General features: G+C 34.2%; 1 protein-coding gene across 2 annotated transcripts in view; it reads left to right on the top strand.

The window, feature by feature from the left end:
- LOC128242293 (C-Maf-inducing protein-like) overlaps nt 1–13,298 on the top strand; it is a 91,570-nt gene that overhangs the window by 24,126 nt on the left and 54,146 nt on the right. For both annotated transcript variants that reach the window (XM_052959389.1, XM_052959388.1), the window contains exon 3: nt 5,005–5,055. In XM_052959389.1, the coding sequence (XP_052815349.1) occupies nt 5,005–5,055 (51 nt within the window). The remainder of the gene's footprint in view (nt 1–5,004; nt 5,056–13,298) is intronic.

Raw genomic sequence — 13,298 nt, 5'->3', positions numbered from 1 at the left:
AACACATTTCTTCCGAGAAATTCTAGGTTACACATTTTCGGAAAATCAGGAGGTCAAACACGCGTTCAAAGTTCACAGCGCATGGTTTTGAAGGCCTTCTTGCCTCGTTTTCTGTTTTTTTCATGAAACGTCATAGGTATTTTTAACCACAAATAATAAAAAGTATATTCTACATTATATTGATCACGCGCTTGACGTCAGAGGTCATGGTTCAGAATCGTGTAAATAGTCGGCTGCTTTATGATGCAATAACTTAGTGGATATACTTTAATGATTCAATGTTTATAATTCAAGACAATATTCAATTGGCGTTAACGGACATAATTACAAATTAAATGTTGGTACATGTAAGAATATTTTACGCTTAACAATGTGCATAGGCATAAAAATAAATAACTAAGAATGATTTCTTGCTTATCTGATTAGACTCGGAGTTCCACCGCGGGATCATAAAATCGGACGATTCTCAACGCTATCGTTCATATTAAACTCGGCGGTAAACCAGCCATTCGGAGGAACTCCGGGGGATTTTAGCGAGGGCAACAGTTTTACCCTCGGAGGAAACCTGCGATCATCGACTTCATCCCTCGGAGTGAGCGAGGAAAGTGGGTCTAACTCATTGAGTGTACTGTATCTCCTAAACTATTAGTGGTATCAACTTGAAAATTCATATGTAGATAGATCTAATTGAGGGCAAGTGCAGTGCACAAGAACTGTTACTCTTGCTTCCATATTTTTAGAGTTATTGCCCTTTGTTATTTTTCATGCTTAAAGTTTTGTCCTGGGCATATCTTGTAGAATATAAGAGTTATCAACTTGAAACTTCATATGTAGATAGATCTCATGGAGGGCAAGTGCAGTGCACAATAACAGTAACTCTTGCTTTCTTAGTTTTAAAGTTATTGCCCTTTGTAAATTTTCATGCTTAAAGTTTTGTCCGGGGCATATCTTGAAGAATATAAGAGGTATCAACTTGAAACTTCATAGCTAGATAGATCTCATTGAGGTTTTGTCCGTGGCATATCTCGAAAACTATTAAATGCCACCTACACTTGAAAGTTAAATGGCAACATCATTGTCTATTAATGAATAAAATACCAATCTAACAGCTATAATATCGACAGTAAATAATTCGTCAGGCGACACATCCGACTCACGGAGTTCTAGTTATAGTTAAGAAATCATGTCAGTACAATAATAAACTATTATTGAAATTTTTGTTTTATTTTTGACAAGGGTAGTACTAAACAAAATGAGATGAAGCGTTAAACCTAAGAAACATGCACTATGGAAAGATTTTTCCGAAAAATGACCAAAATCATTGCTCCCCTGAATTTCATGCTGTTACAGCAGGTAACTGATAAAAATTACATGGAGAACCAAGTCAGCCCTTTAACCCTTAGCACAAAACCACTGAATGGAACATAATGCATATGCTGCTAAAATCCAGGTATATGCTAGCATACAGGGGTTTCCTTCTTAATCGAAAATTGGATAGCATTTCTTGGCATGTTCATTGAGTTTGTTAGTTTTTACTTGTGTTTGTAATATCTGTGTCGCATTAACCATTCTCTTGTGAAAATACATACTTACAAATTTTCAACCATTACTAAATGAATATTATATACACGTTTACCATTCAAATCAAATCGTGTAAAGCGTTGACAGGATATCGACCTGCTACATTTTTTGTCATGGTCATGAAATGCCGAATGAAACGGAAAGTATCTGAATATTTCTCAGTTTGTCGCAGTCATTTCAGTCCAAGATCTTTAGCATGTAACATAATGTATATGCACATAAAAAAACTGATATTAATCTGATCATATTGTCCACTATTGACATATGTTGAGGGCATTACTAACATACATGTACATCAAACATACAAAGAATAAATGGTATATGGGTGATTCGATCCAGAGGTATTTGGCGTTGTAGAAAGAAAACCTTAAACATAAACCTAATTGATGTGTCCAATGCATTTTGTAGGGATGCATTTGGTTTAGCTTGCATACCCTGGTAGTAAAACAAATGCGCCTAAGTCAAGTATGAAGTGAAGAGTAGATTTTACTTAACCCTTTAGCGCATGTATACGAGATTGGCCGACATAGCTCATTACCAGATGTATACGCATTTGGCCGACCGTATCCATTACTGGATGTAAACGCATGGCCCGCATATTTCAATAGGGTCATTTCAATATTTCAATTTTGCATCTTTCTTTTTGTAAACAATATCCCGGATGTTTATAAAATTAAAGTTTAACCTTTTGTGTATTGATTTTCCCTTGAAAATATCGTCTGCTAAATTGAGAAGGTGTTTATACTCCCAATCGCGCAGGTGTGAAATCCCATTGTGACGTAATAAGACCACGAGCTAAGTACTGTATGGAATTTCCCCCAAATTCATTGAAGCGTAAATCATTAAATATATTACGTCAGTTCAGTTTACCATTAAAATCAATTGAGATTATATTTACTTAAAGGTAATATTTTGTTTACAAACAAAAGAAACAATTAGTAAATGATGGGTAAATTTTCTGTGAAGCTTATATAATGTCCATCATAGTTTTGGCTGTAAAATAAGTCATGTGCAAGCGTTTTGTTTGATCTAGATCTTTTTATTCATACCGGAAAATCATTTATCGGCTTTCTTTTTTTGTAAACAATTTTATGAGGGGGTAATAAAGTTAAACAGACACCTTGGACTGGATCTCTCAGCTGGATGACACCGGATATTCCTGACATATTTCTGTGTATTAATACACAAGAACATAAATTGTCGGCTGTTTAATCCAGATGGGTCTTTTTTATGATAGGGGTAATAAAAATTAGATCGATCCCAGCATTTTATTACCCTTTGATTTAATGCAATTATGACATTTCAAAGAAATGTTACAAATCCATCTTGAAAATACATTCACAGCTGAAATAAAATAATTTAATATTTCATCATTGACACCATTTATTAGATAATTTAATTATCTATAAAAAATGAATTCACATAAAAAAGATTTGGACACAATTATTTGGAGTAACATTGATTTTAAGGTCATACTGCTGTATTCATTTTCTCATTTTCAAATATCCAGAAAAGTACCTATGCAGATAAGGACTGCTTATCAGTAAGATGGCTATTGACTGGGAGGTGTAATCTGGCCACTTGTCTATGTGCTAAAGGGTTAAACTTCATTAATGCTTTATATTGTTTATGAAACCAAAACACCAGATAAGGTTTTATATTATATTGGGAATTACTCAATACCTTATAACTAACTATTTGGCGTAATCCACATTTCAAGTGACTTATACTTCATGATCTCATTGAGAATCTACATTAAACTCTAAACATTTCGCGAAGAATATTATGAGCGAGAATATACTATCTTTAGATGTTAAATATTATGTTCTACAATTGCATGACTATACTCACAAAGCGTTGCAGGCCGAAAGCCATTTAACCCTTTAAGCGCTTTGATTTTTTCCTGCCCCTGGTGATTTTAATAATCTATGTGAAACAACTGAATTGATTGCAGAAGGTTATAAGTGGAAGAGTCATTAACTTGCTTTGAACCACTGAGACAACTAAATAATATTGTGAGACTTTTTATAAATAGTAGCAAATCGTGATCAGAATGATTTGTTTAAAGATAAGTATTTTATGATTAATTATTTTGTATTAAAGTTGTGACTACAGTATTTTTATCATGTTATTTAAGATAAAAGTCACGGCTATAGAGATTTTATTTCTGTCTTATAATCAGGGTTTTAAAGTCACGACTACCGAAGAAATGTGACTGTTATGTTGATGGTCACTAATTGAACAATTACGATTTTTTTTTTATATTGACTGAGAAATGTGTTTTTAAAGAAATCTGGACATTGTCGTTCTCTTTATAAGTGAAACAGGGGCATATCCAGGATTTGATGTTGGGGGACTTTTGGAGTTTGTGGCGGCGACAGCTTCAGTAAAACTTTTGCAGACAAATACCTTTATCATCCAATTATGATGGAAACATAATTCCAGTGCTTCTAGGTGTAATGTCTACGCCAAGTTTGATTGTCAGCCAGCCTGTTTCCGTATCTAGGACTGATTTGGTAACGAGGGCAGATTTTCCACAGTGCTCTACAAAAACACTCCTTGGATGCTTGATTTAATGGCTCTCAATTAGCAAAATTTGCAATTTTTTCGATTAAAAGGAATGGCCACAAATGGCCGGGACAACATTGTCTTCTGAACCATTATTAAACCAATAGCTTTGACAGTATCAGTCAGGGAATGTGCTTTCTTCTTTCATCATGGATGTGATTTGTCCATAGATTCGTGGATTTCCACGGATCTAATGCGTTCAGAGTCCAAAAAAAGAAAAAAAAAAAATATTTAAAAATAAAATATTTCTTTTAACTGATTGCTTTTGCTTGTTTCAAATTTGAAGGAAAGCCATTAAAAGGGCTTCTAAATAGCCAGTTTTGCTTCTGCCGGCCTAACTTGGGGTCTGAAGTGCTGCCCAAACCCATGGCCGAAAGGGTTTCACCCTTTAGCTGCCTGGTCAATCACATCACGGGTTTATATAATTCTATAAAAATAATTGCAATTTCTGACCAATACTCGTTGATGTCAGAAAATTCTAGGATCAGGGTTTTTTGCTCAATATAGCAAGGCTGTTGTGTGAAAACTAATAAACATTCCATAGAATGTACAATTATCAGATATTTTAGACAATACTAGACACAGACTACCAAATAAAGTTGGGATAAAAAATATTTTTTGTATAAAATGAATAAAAATTTGTAATAAAAATGTGGAAGGCAAACGATCTGCAGCGTGGTATTTTGTTGTAATGGTGCGTAATACATTATTATGTTAGCAATCACATAAAGGGACTCCAGCAATCTCAATATATGTACAATGATTGCTGATAATTCCTTAATGGGCAGTAATTAGTAAATGCCACATTAGTATTACTTTTATGATAATTAATGTCATATCTGTTTTGTTTTTCAGGCTAACAACTCCCACTTGCGAGACCAGTGGCTTTACTCTATACAGTGGAGGGTAAGTCCTCGAACCACGATGGAGAATCGAGCAGTAGATTTAACGAATACTATTATAGAATGGTTGTCACACAGTAATTAATAAGAAATACCTAGTAAAAGGATTGCACATTTGGATTTTTTTTGTTTATTGAGTCAGTATTTTTGTCAATATGATTGATCAATGATGGGCTGTTTTATACCCCCGACAAACTAAGTTAACTTAAAAACTACTGAATGGAATTGGATTAAACTTCATACAATGGTAGAGAATAATGAGACGAAGTGTAGTGTACAATAACCATAACTCTACTTAAGCTAATTACTGAGTTATTGCCCTTTATTTGTTGTTTTTTGCTGTCAATTTTTTTTCCAGACATTAACTTGCAAACTACTGGATGGAATTTATTGAAACTTCATACAATGGTAAAGCACAATGAGAGGAAGTGCAGTGCACAAGAACCATAACTCTATTTAAGCTAATTACAGAGTTTAATACTTTTTTTCTTGTCCCGAGCATTACTTGAAAACTATTGGATGGAATTTAATAAAACTTCATACAGTGATAGATCATAATGAGAGGAAGTGCAGTGTATGGGAACCCCAATTCTATTTCAGCCGATTACAGAGTTATTGCCCTTTGTTACTTTTTTTCCGGAGCATAACTTGAAAAAAAGTAACTTAACTCATTTATAGATGGTCATAGGCAATCGTATATTCTGTGCTTTAGAACATCAAATATATCAGTATTAACATCTCAGTATTAGCATCACTGATATCGTTTAAAGCTTTTTTCTAACTTTTAAAAACATTATCAAAAAATGAATAACTGATGATAGTCCATAAAATAAAGTTGTTATTTATAGGTTGGCTTTCCAAATAGTTGACTGCAATTTCATATCAGGGCAGCGTTCGGGGGTATTAATCACCTTTAGTGATAGCTCTAGTTCATATTGAAAAACTGTTCACCTGAACGGAATCTGGTCACAAATGTAAGTGATATGGTTAAATGATGTGACTTATTGAGTGACTAACCAAAATTGTGACGTTGACAACAACTTTTTTTAACAGCATAATCATGAATGGGGATTGCATTTCTCAGAATAAAATGTAACTGTAAACATAAGACTGCTTCTGCAGGTATTTACTGTATTAAACTGTGTATAGGACTGTAGCATAGATAGGACTCAGGCCTAAAATTACACTGAAAAATCGGTTAAATAAACTTCTTTACCTCTAATAACTTATGTGGGAGGCAGTGAAAAAAATGTCAATATCACCAGCCACCATTATTTGTTGTGACATATGTTATTGAATTGTGAAAATGGCAAAGGTTATTTACAAGTGCAGCACTAATTTTATAAATAATTTGATAATAAATCAAAAGTCGCTCTCAGCCGTCACGCTTATACAAGCAAGAGACGTAAATTGTATGTAAACGTTATGAAAATATTAACGCCTTCAGCTAAGTATTACTAATATGTGCTATAATGTGACGAACATTAAAACTGCCATTGCAACAGTTTGTATTGTTGGTATGTTTCATAAGACAGAGGGAGTTTTTCACACCTTCAAACATTGACAACCAAAAAGGAATCCACTTCACAGAACACATGATTACTTTATAATATTGTTTTAATACAGAATCATACTACATAAATCTAGCATACAATCAAATCTTAAACTGACCCTCTTTGTTATTAGCAATTTATGTACTCTGAAAAACGACTTTTTTTTACCACGGGTGACTAACCAGGTTATGCAGACCGGCACATAATTTATGTGGATATAACAATTTCCTATATTGTGACTCACACTGTCAATCAACATCACAGTATCAATATTTTTTACTGTTTTTTTTATTTAATACCTTCTTTTAGCTAAATATACCAACAAAAAATCCTGTTAATCGCGACTTTTATACCAAAATGGGAAGGTGATCTCTCAACATTGCTTGCCTTGTTCGTTTTTTTATTAAAAAAAAGGTTGGAGTTTTTTTGTGGTGATGTCATATCGTTGGTGTCATAGGCTAAAAATACTCAAATACATGGGATGTGATTTGTCTGCCGGTTCACAAATGTCTGACCCCTTGCCAAAATGGATTCAGCCCTTCAGCTTTCAGGTCAATATCATCCCTGAAGTATACATGTTACTATGGCTACAGTTTTGTATAATTCAGGTTTTTTTTTAATTCTAACAAAGGGAAAGGGGCCTGGGGCCTTAGAGAAGCGGAAAAAATATTATTTTTTTGTATATAATGTGCATGTTCAGGGATAATTTTATGTCAAATTTTCAATGAGAGCATTGCTCCCATTTGTCCAAAATTGGTGACAGAATTTTAATTTCAGTGAGATTTTTTATAAAACATGGATAACGTAGTGATAAAAAAATGCATAACAATATATGCATGAATATCAATATATTTACAAATTTACAATATATAGATATATATATAATATATACACTTGTTTGAAGGAAACACTTGTTAACAGTTCAGACAACATGAACATACTTGAGCAAAAAAAAGGATTTAACCATTTTTGCTGAAAGGTGCTTGACTTTTTGCAGGGAGATGAAGGCTTTCCATTGTTGTTTTCATCTGAAATTGTTAAATTATTTTGATCCAGAGGCTTTATTTCAAGGAATGCAAACAACGTTTTCTTATTTAACATTTTGATGCTTCCGATATTGTAGACGCCTTTAAGATGCAGTGGTAACCCGCATAAACAAAATTATTCCGGGTCGCAAAAATGCTTGAAAACAAGTGCGTGGACGATATCGATCAAAACATTCGATGAGACAAATGCATTCAATGTAGGGGAGACAATTCGTCAGTAATTCAAAGAATATAAATGAGAAGCCATCGGCGACTACGATGCTTTTTTTTGTAAAACAAGAAAAGGGGAAAAAGGCACAAAATACACAAACTGCAATCAAATGCGAGAATATCTCGCATTTATGCAATTTGGATGCGATTTCAGCGATTTTTATGCGAGAAATCGCGGAAATCGCTTACAAGAAATATCCCTGATGTTTAACTTTTAATTGCTATCAAACATTTTCAGGGCCTTTTTTTTTACCAGTTATTTCGGAAAGTCCTTTTTGTAAGGGAGAACGAAACATTGCTTTTTTCAGTTTTTGGGAAACATCTCAGAGTACCAGTATTTTTCAAACATTTTGGGGACAAATGGAGTAAAATATCAATAAATATAAACATCGTTTTATTAATCCTGTGATTCTCGTGATATAAAATAAAGAAATGAGAATTGATTTAGAACACTGGAGGGAAATTTATATTTTTAGTGGCAAAAATAAGCTTATTTTCTGAGAGGAAGGAGCCGATGTAAAGGGAAAAAAACTGTAATTATTATTTTTAATTATTGTTACATAATGGTCATTTTTAACATCTGTAAGCAAGATTGAGCTCAATATTTGTCTTTAATTTTTGAAGACTTAAATGCAACTTATTACGATTCCTGGCCAATAGGGACTTTCAATCTAGAAAAAGGTATTCTTTTCCAGAGAAAAAACAAAACAAGCCACTGAATAATGATTTCATTGCTGGCAGAAACAGTTTTCAAGATCTGATTAATGGGCACTATTTCAATATTGCAGAAATGTTAAGGCGACTTTAAATTAATTGCTAGATTTTCATCCCTGCCAGCCCTCTTTTTTCCCCTGCCCCTTAAAATTGGTATTGTCCAGGAATGCCGTTTATTCAAACCAGTCGGTGTCCATGTAAACAGTTACCTGTAAAAAAAGGAGAATTGTTATGATGGTGTTCGTGGCTCGTCTTGAGACACATGTACATGGTCCCTTATGCAATAAGAAAGAGCATGAACACATTTTCAAAGGTGAAACAGTCATCTATGAAAAAAAAAAAAATGTCAACCCTGCCCCCCACTAAAAAAAAAATAATAATCTAGCTATGAGGTTTTTTTTGGCCTAATATGGCTGGGGTTTTTTTCTGTGATTTTATTCTTGGTGAATTCTGCTTGTTTTGTTGCATTTGTATAAAGCAAGGAAACATAAGTTTATTACTGAGGTGTCTTTAAATGAATGTGTTATATTGGTAGTCCTGGGTTTTCCCCACACTTGCAAAAAGCATCATGCCAATGAGTGTGGTTGAATTATAGTGTAGGGCTTAGGTATGTAACCGTGGGCCAAACTTTTCAAATTTTGTTGAAGATGACATGGTTACTCCGCAGGAAGAAACCATGTATTTTAATAAAATTCATGGTGTGTTTGTTCTGCAACAAGTTATTGAAGATTGGTTACCCCCTATCCGAAAGTTATACCCGCCCATGCCATGCAGTAGCTTGTTGTTTGGAATCTGACTTTCAGTGAGTGGCTTTGGCCAAAGTATTGAAATCAGACAAAATTGTCATGAAACTTGGTACTTATGAATGACCATGACAATGTCAGTGTAGCAAGTTTGATTACTTGAGCTGAAATACTTGTTAAAGATTGTCATGATGACGACAGTCAGTTTTGGTATGACATTGTAGCAAGTTTGACTACTAAGGCTGAAGAACTTGTTCAACAAATTTGAACTGACACTGTCATGATTTTCAAACTGAAAAACAAGGTTGGACAGTTATCTCTTATGAGTATGAAAAAAGGAATAAATAGTTAGCAAAAGTGTATGGTTCTTAACATATAATTCACTTTAATTTTTAGCTCGACTATTCGAAGAAAAGGTGGGCTATACTACTCAACCCAGCGTCGGCGTCTGCGTCGGCGTCCGGTTAAAGTTTTAGGGCAAGTTGGGATTTTCACTTATAAGTCCAATACCCTACATTCAATTGACTTAATACTTCACGCAGTTGTTCAGGGCCGTCACATGATGAGGTTAGATAACTCCATATCATTCTTTACACAGATTATGGCCCCTGATTGACTATGGAACTTAGGTAAAAAGTTTTAGGGCAAGTTGGAATATTTATTTATAACTTCTATATCCTTTGTTCAATTGCCTTAATACTTCACACAGCTGTTCAGGACCATCACACAATGAGGTTAGATAACTCCATATTATCTTTTATGCAAATTATGGCCCCTGATTGACTATGGAACTTAGGTTAAAGTTTTAGGGCAGGTTGGGATTTTGTTTATTAACTTCTATACCCTTCATTTAATTGACTTCACACAAGTGTTCAGGACCATCACCCAATGAGGTTACATAACTCCATATCCTTAATACAAGTTATGGCCCATGATTGACTTAGGTTAAAGTTTTAGGCAAGTAAAAGTTAAGGGCAAGTTGGGATTTTAATAAAAAAAACTTCTATACCGTTCATTAAATGCACTTAATAAAATTCAAAATTATTTACGACCATCTTACAACAAGAAACATAACTCTGTTTTAAGCCTAAATACAAATTATGGCCCTTGAATTTTTTTAATTTTTTTATTATTTCCTTTGAAAGGCATATTTGTATATTCTTAACCACATTTTCATAATTTGAAATCAAGTTATTTGAATGACTTGCGTCATTATTTGGGCTGGCTGGTGGGAGGGCAGCATCAAAGTCACCTTATGTATCGAATAATTTTAGTTAGGTTTGACATAAAGCAGTGTTCTGCCAAGGATTGAAAAAGATGGGGCCGAATGGCCCAGCAGTCATGAAATTTAGGGGCCATTTTCTAAAGTGAAGGGCCATGACTTTTGCCAGGGGAAAAATGAAAACTTGTAAATGAAAGTGTTTTATTTACCCATTATATACATGGCATTAGTATTCTCAAATATTGGACAGAACCACAAATGAGACACAATGTTATATGTGAATAATCAGTTTCACATGTAAATGTGTTGTTATGCTTTATAACCCTCCGCACCCAGGAACATTTTCCTGTTTTGCATTCCTCCAATGCACCAAGGCCTCATTGAAATTGAATTTGTTAAAATATCTCCCCCTCTAATTTTATGACAAGCAGGTCATCCACAACCTCTGGTGATAGCCCATTCCTCTGTGAGGTTTTTACTAAGTTTTGGGCACTTAAACCCCTTTCACAGTCTGCTGTGTGTACTGGTGCAGACAGAGCTAGTTCAGCAAGGGTCGGTAGGTTTGGGAATGTATCTTTATAATGTTTCTTCAGAAGAAACCACAATAATTTACAATTTAGTAAAACGAATACCCCTCGCGATTGGATAGTTACACGTATCGGACCAATGAAAATCGTTGTTTTATCGAATGATAGCTGTGCTGTAGGTTACACACCACCATTGTTATTCCCTATATAATTCAATGTAAAATTATAAGTTTTAGACAACATTTAAAGGCATTTCGAGCGAATGCAGGCTATGATAACCAGATATATTCTTAAAGTACAAGCTTTAAATTACCTTTTAAGCCAATAAAAAAGGGGGTCAAGTAACTGTTATTCCTAAGAAAAATCACTCCACTTGAAAAGCAAACTCTAAAAATTGCACCGTCCGCCATGACAGTTCTTTCCAAATGACCTTTCACCTATAGGGCAGCGGTTTATGCTTTAATCTCTACTCGAAATGATAAATCAAGCAAGAATAGATACTTAAGGTATAAAAGTTTCAGGAATAATGGTAGTTTTGATTTACAGTGTATTGAGCATGTCAAAACATGTCTATCAATCATAAGAACATTTTTTTTTATATTGAGAATTTTCCACACAACGGAAGTACATATGACGTAATGGTGACGTCATTCCTGTAAAACTTCTGAAAAAGATATCGATTAAGTCAAAACAGCTTTTCGAAAATTCGATTAAGTCTAAACGGCTTTTCGAAGAACGGGCGCGCTGATCGGCCCATCTACAGGTATTTCTTTGCGCCATCCCGATTTTTTCTGCGCCAATGGCGCAAGGGCGCAAGGGCGCGTCTTTGGCAGATCACTGCATAAAGAGACCAAACTTGGTATTATTACATAGTTATTGTATTCTAAGTCGAAGCGGCGTAGTCGAGCGCGCTGTCGTACGACGGCTCTTGTTAGTTATATGTTTTATAAATGCAGACAATACCAAACTGAAATGAATTTGAATAAAGAAAGAAAAAGAATTTCTCTAGCCTGTCGAAACGTCAAAGAATTCCATTAAAATCCTGCAAAAATGGTTTATTTATTCAACACAGATAGTTGTAAGGTAACATCAGATGGATGCATGGTGCAGTAAATTTATTGATGATCTCCAGCCTGATGCAGGGTTATTGGCAAGCATTTGCTTTGCAATAAATCTGCTTTAGAACAATGTTGGTACTAAAATAGCAACACATTTTGTGTTTAGACAGATGCCTCATTTTGAGATTCTCAGCAAAATTGCAGATCTATTAAGTATGAAAAACCAACTCTCTCCTGAATGCTGACTTTGTGTCGTCTTTGCTACCAGCATCAACAACAACAACAACATCATCTTCATTCTCCAAATCATCCCCCCCATCCCCCCCCCACACACACATTCCACCATCCCACCACAACCATTTTTATCATGATCAACAGTATCATCATCATATTCATCAACAACATCATTAACAGCATTATCATCATCATCATCATCATCATCATCATCATCATCATCATCATTGTAATTGTCATCGTCATTATAAACATAATCATAATCATAATCAACATCATCATCATCATCATCATCATCATCATCATCATCATCATCATCGTCAACATCATCATCTTTGCTAGTATAATTATTGTTTTTCTTCATGAAAGGAATGAAAATGACACGAGAAATTAATGTTTCTTTAAGATCAATTAATAAATGATGCTTTGTTGGTTTTGCGTAATTATGGGTACCTTGATTCTGTCTATTTTAATGTCACAAGTCCAATAGATATTATTATTGAGGAAATATCGTGTACAGATAAGTCTTTGATATCGTCTCATTCAATGATTCCATTAGTATAATAATTGTTCCCTCGATTAGTATTGCCTTTTCATATTTTTGTGTAATTTTAACTTCATTATGATATTATTAAGAGCATAGTGACTTTGTGTTTTGATTTTACTAATATTTTCGAAATCTGTTTTCCAATGCTTTCAAGCCTAATACTGTAGATAGGACGCAGGCATTTTATTAAAATTGAATTCCGGGGCAAAAGAGTGTGTTCTATACACAGTATGTATGGTAGTTTAAGCATGGTTGAAAGCAGCATCAATGTCAATGTTTGCCATAATACTTGGCCATAATTTTAGATATTTGCATAAAATATGGTACCCATGTTCACAAGACTAATTTGCATATATTTGATAGTAAGTTCCGTCACCCTAGTTATAATTTTTA

This window comes from Mya arenaria, chromosome 8 (genome assembly GCF_026914265.1).
Source record: "Mya arenaria isolate MELC-2E11 chromosome 8, ASM2691426v1".
Taxonomy (NCBI): Eukaryota; Metazoa; Mollusca; class Bivalvia; order Myida; family Myidae; genus Mya; species Mya arenaria.
Note: the sequence above shows the minus strand (reverse complement) of the source record. Positions and strands in the feature narration are given on the sequence as shown.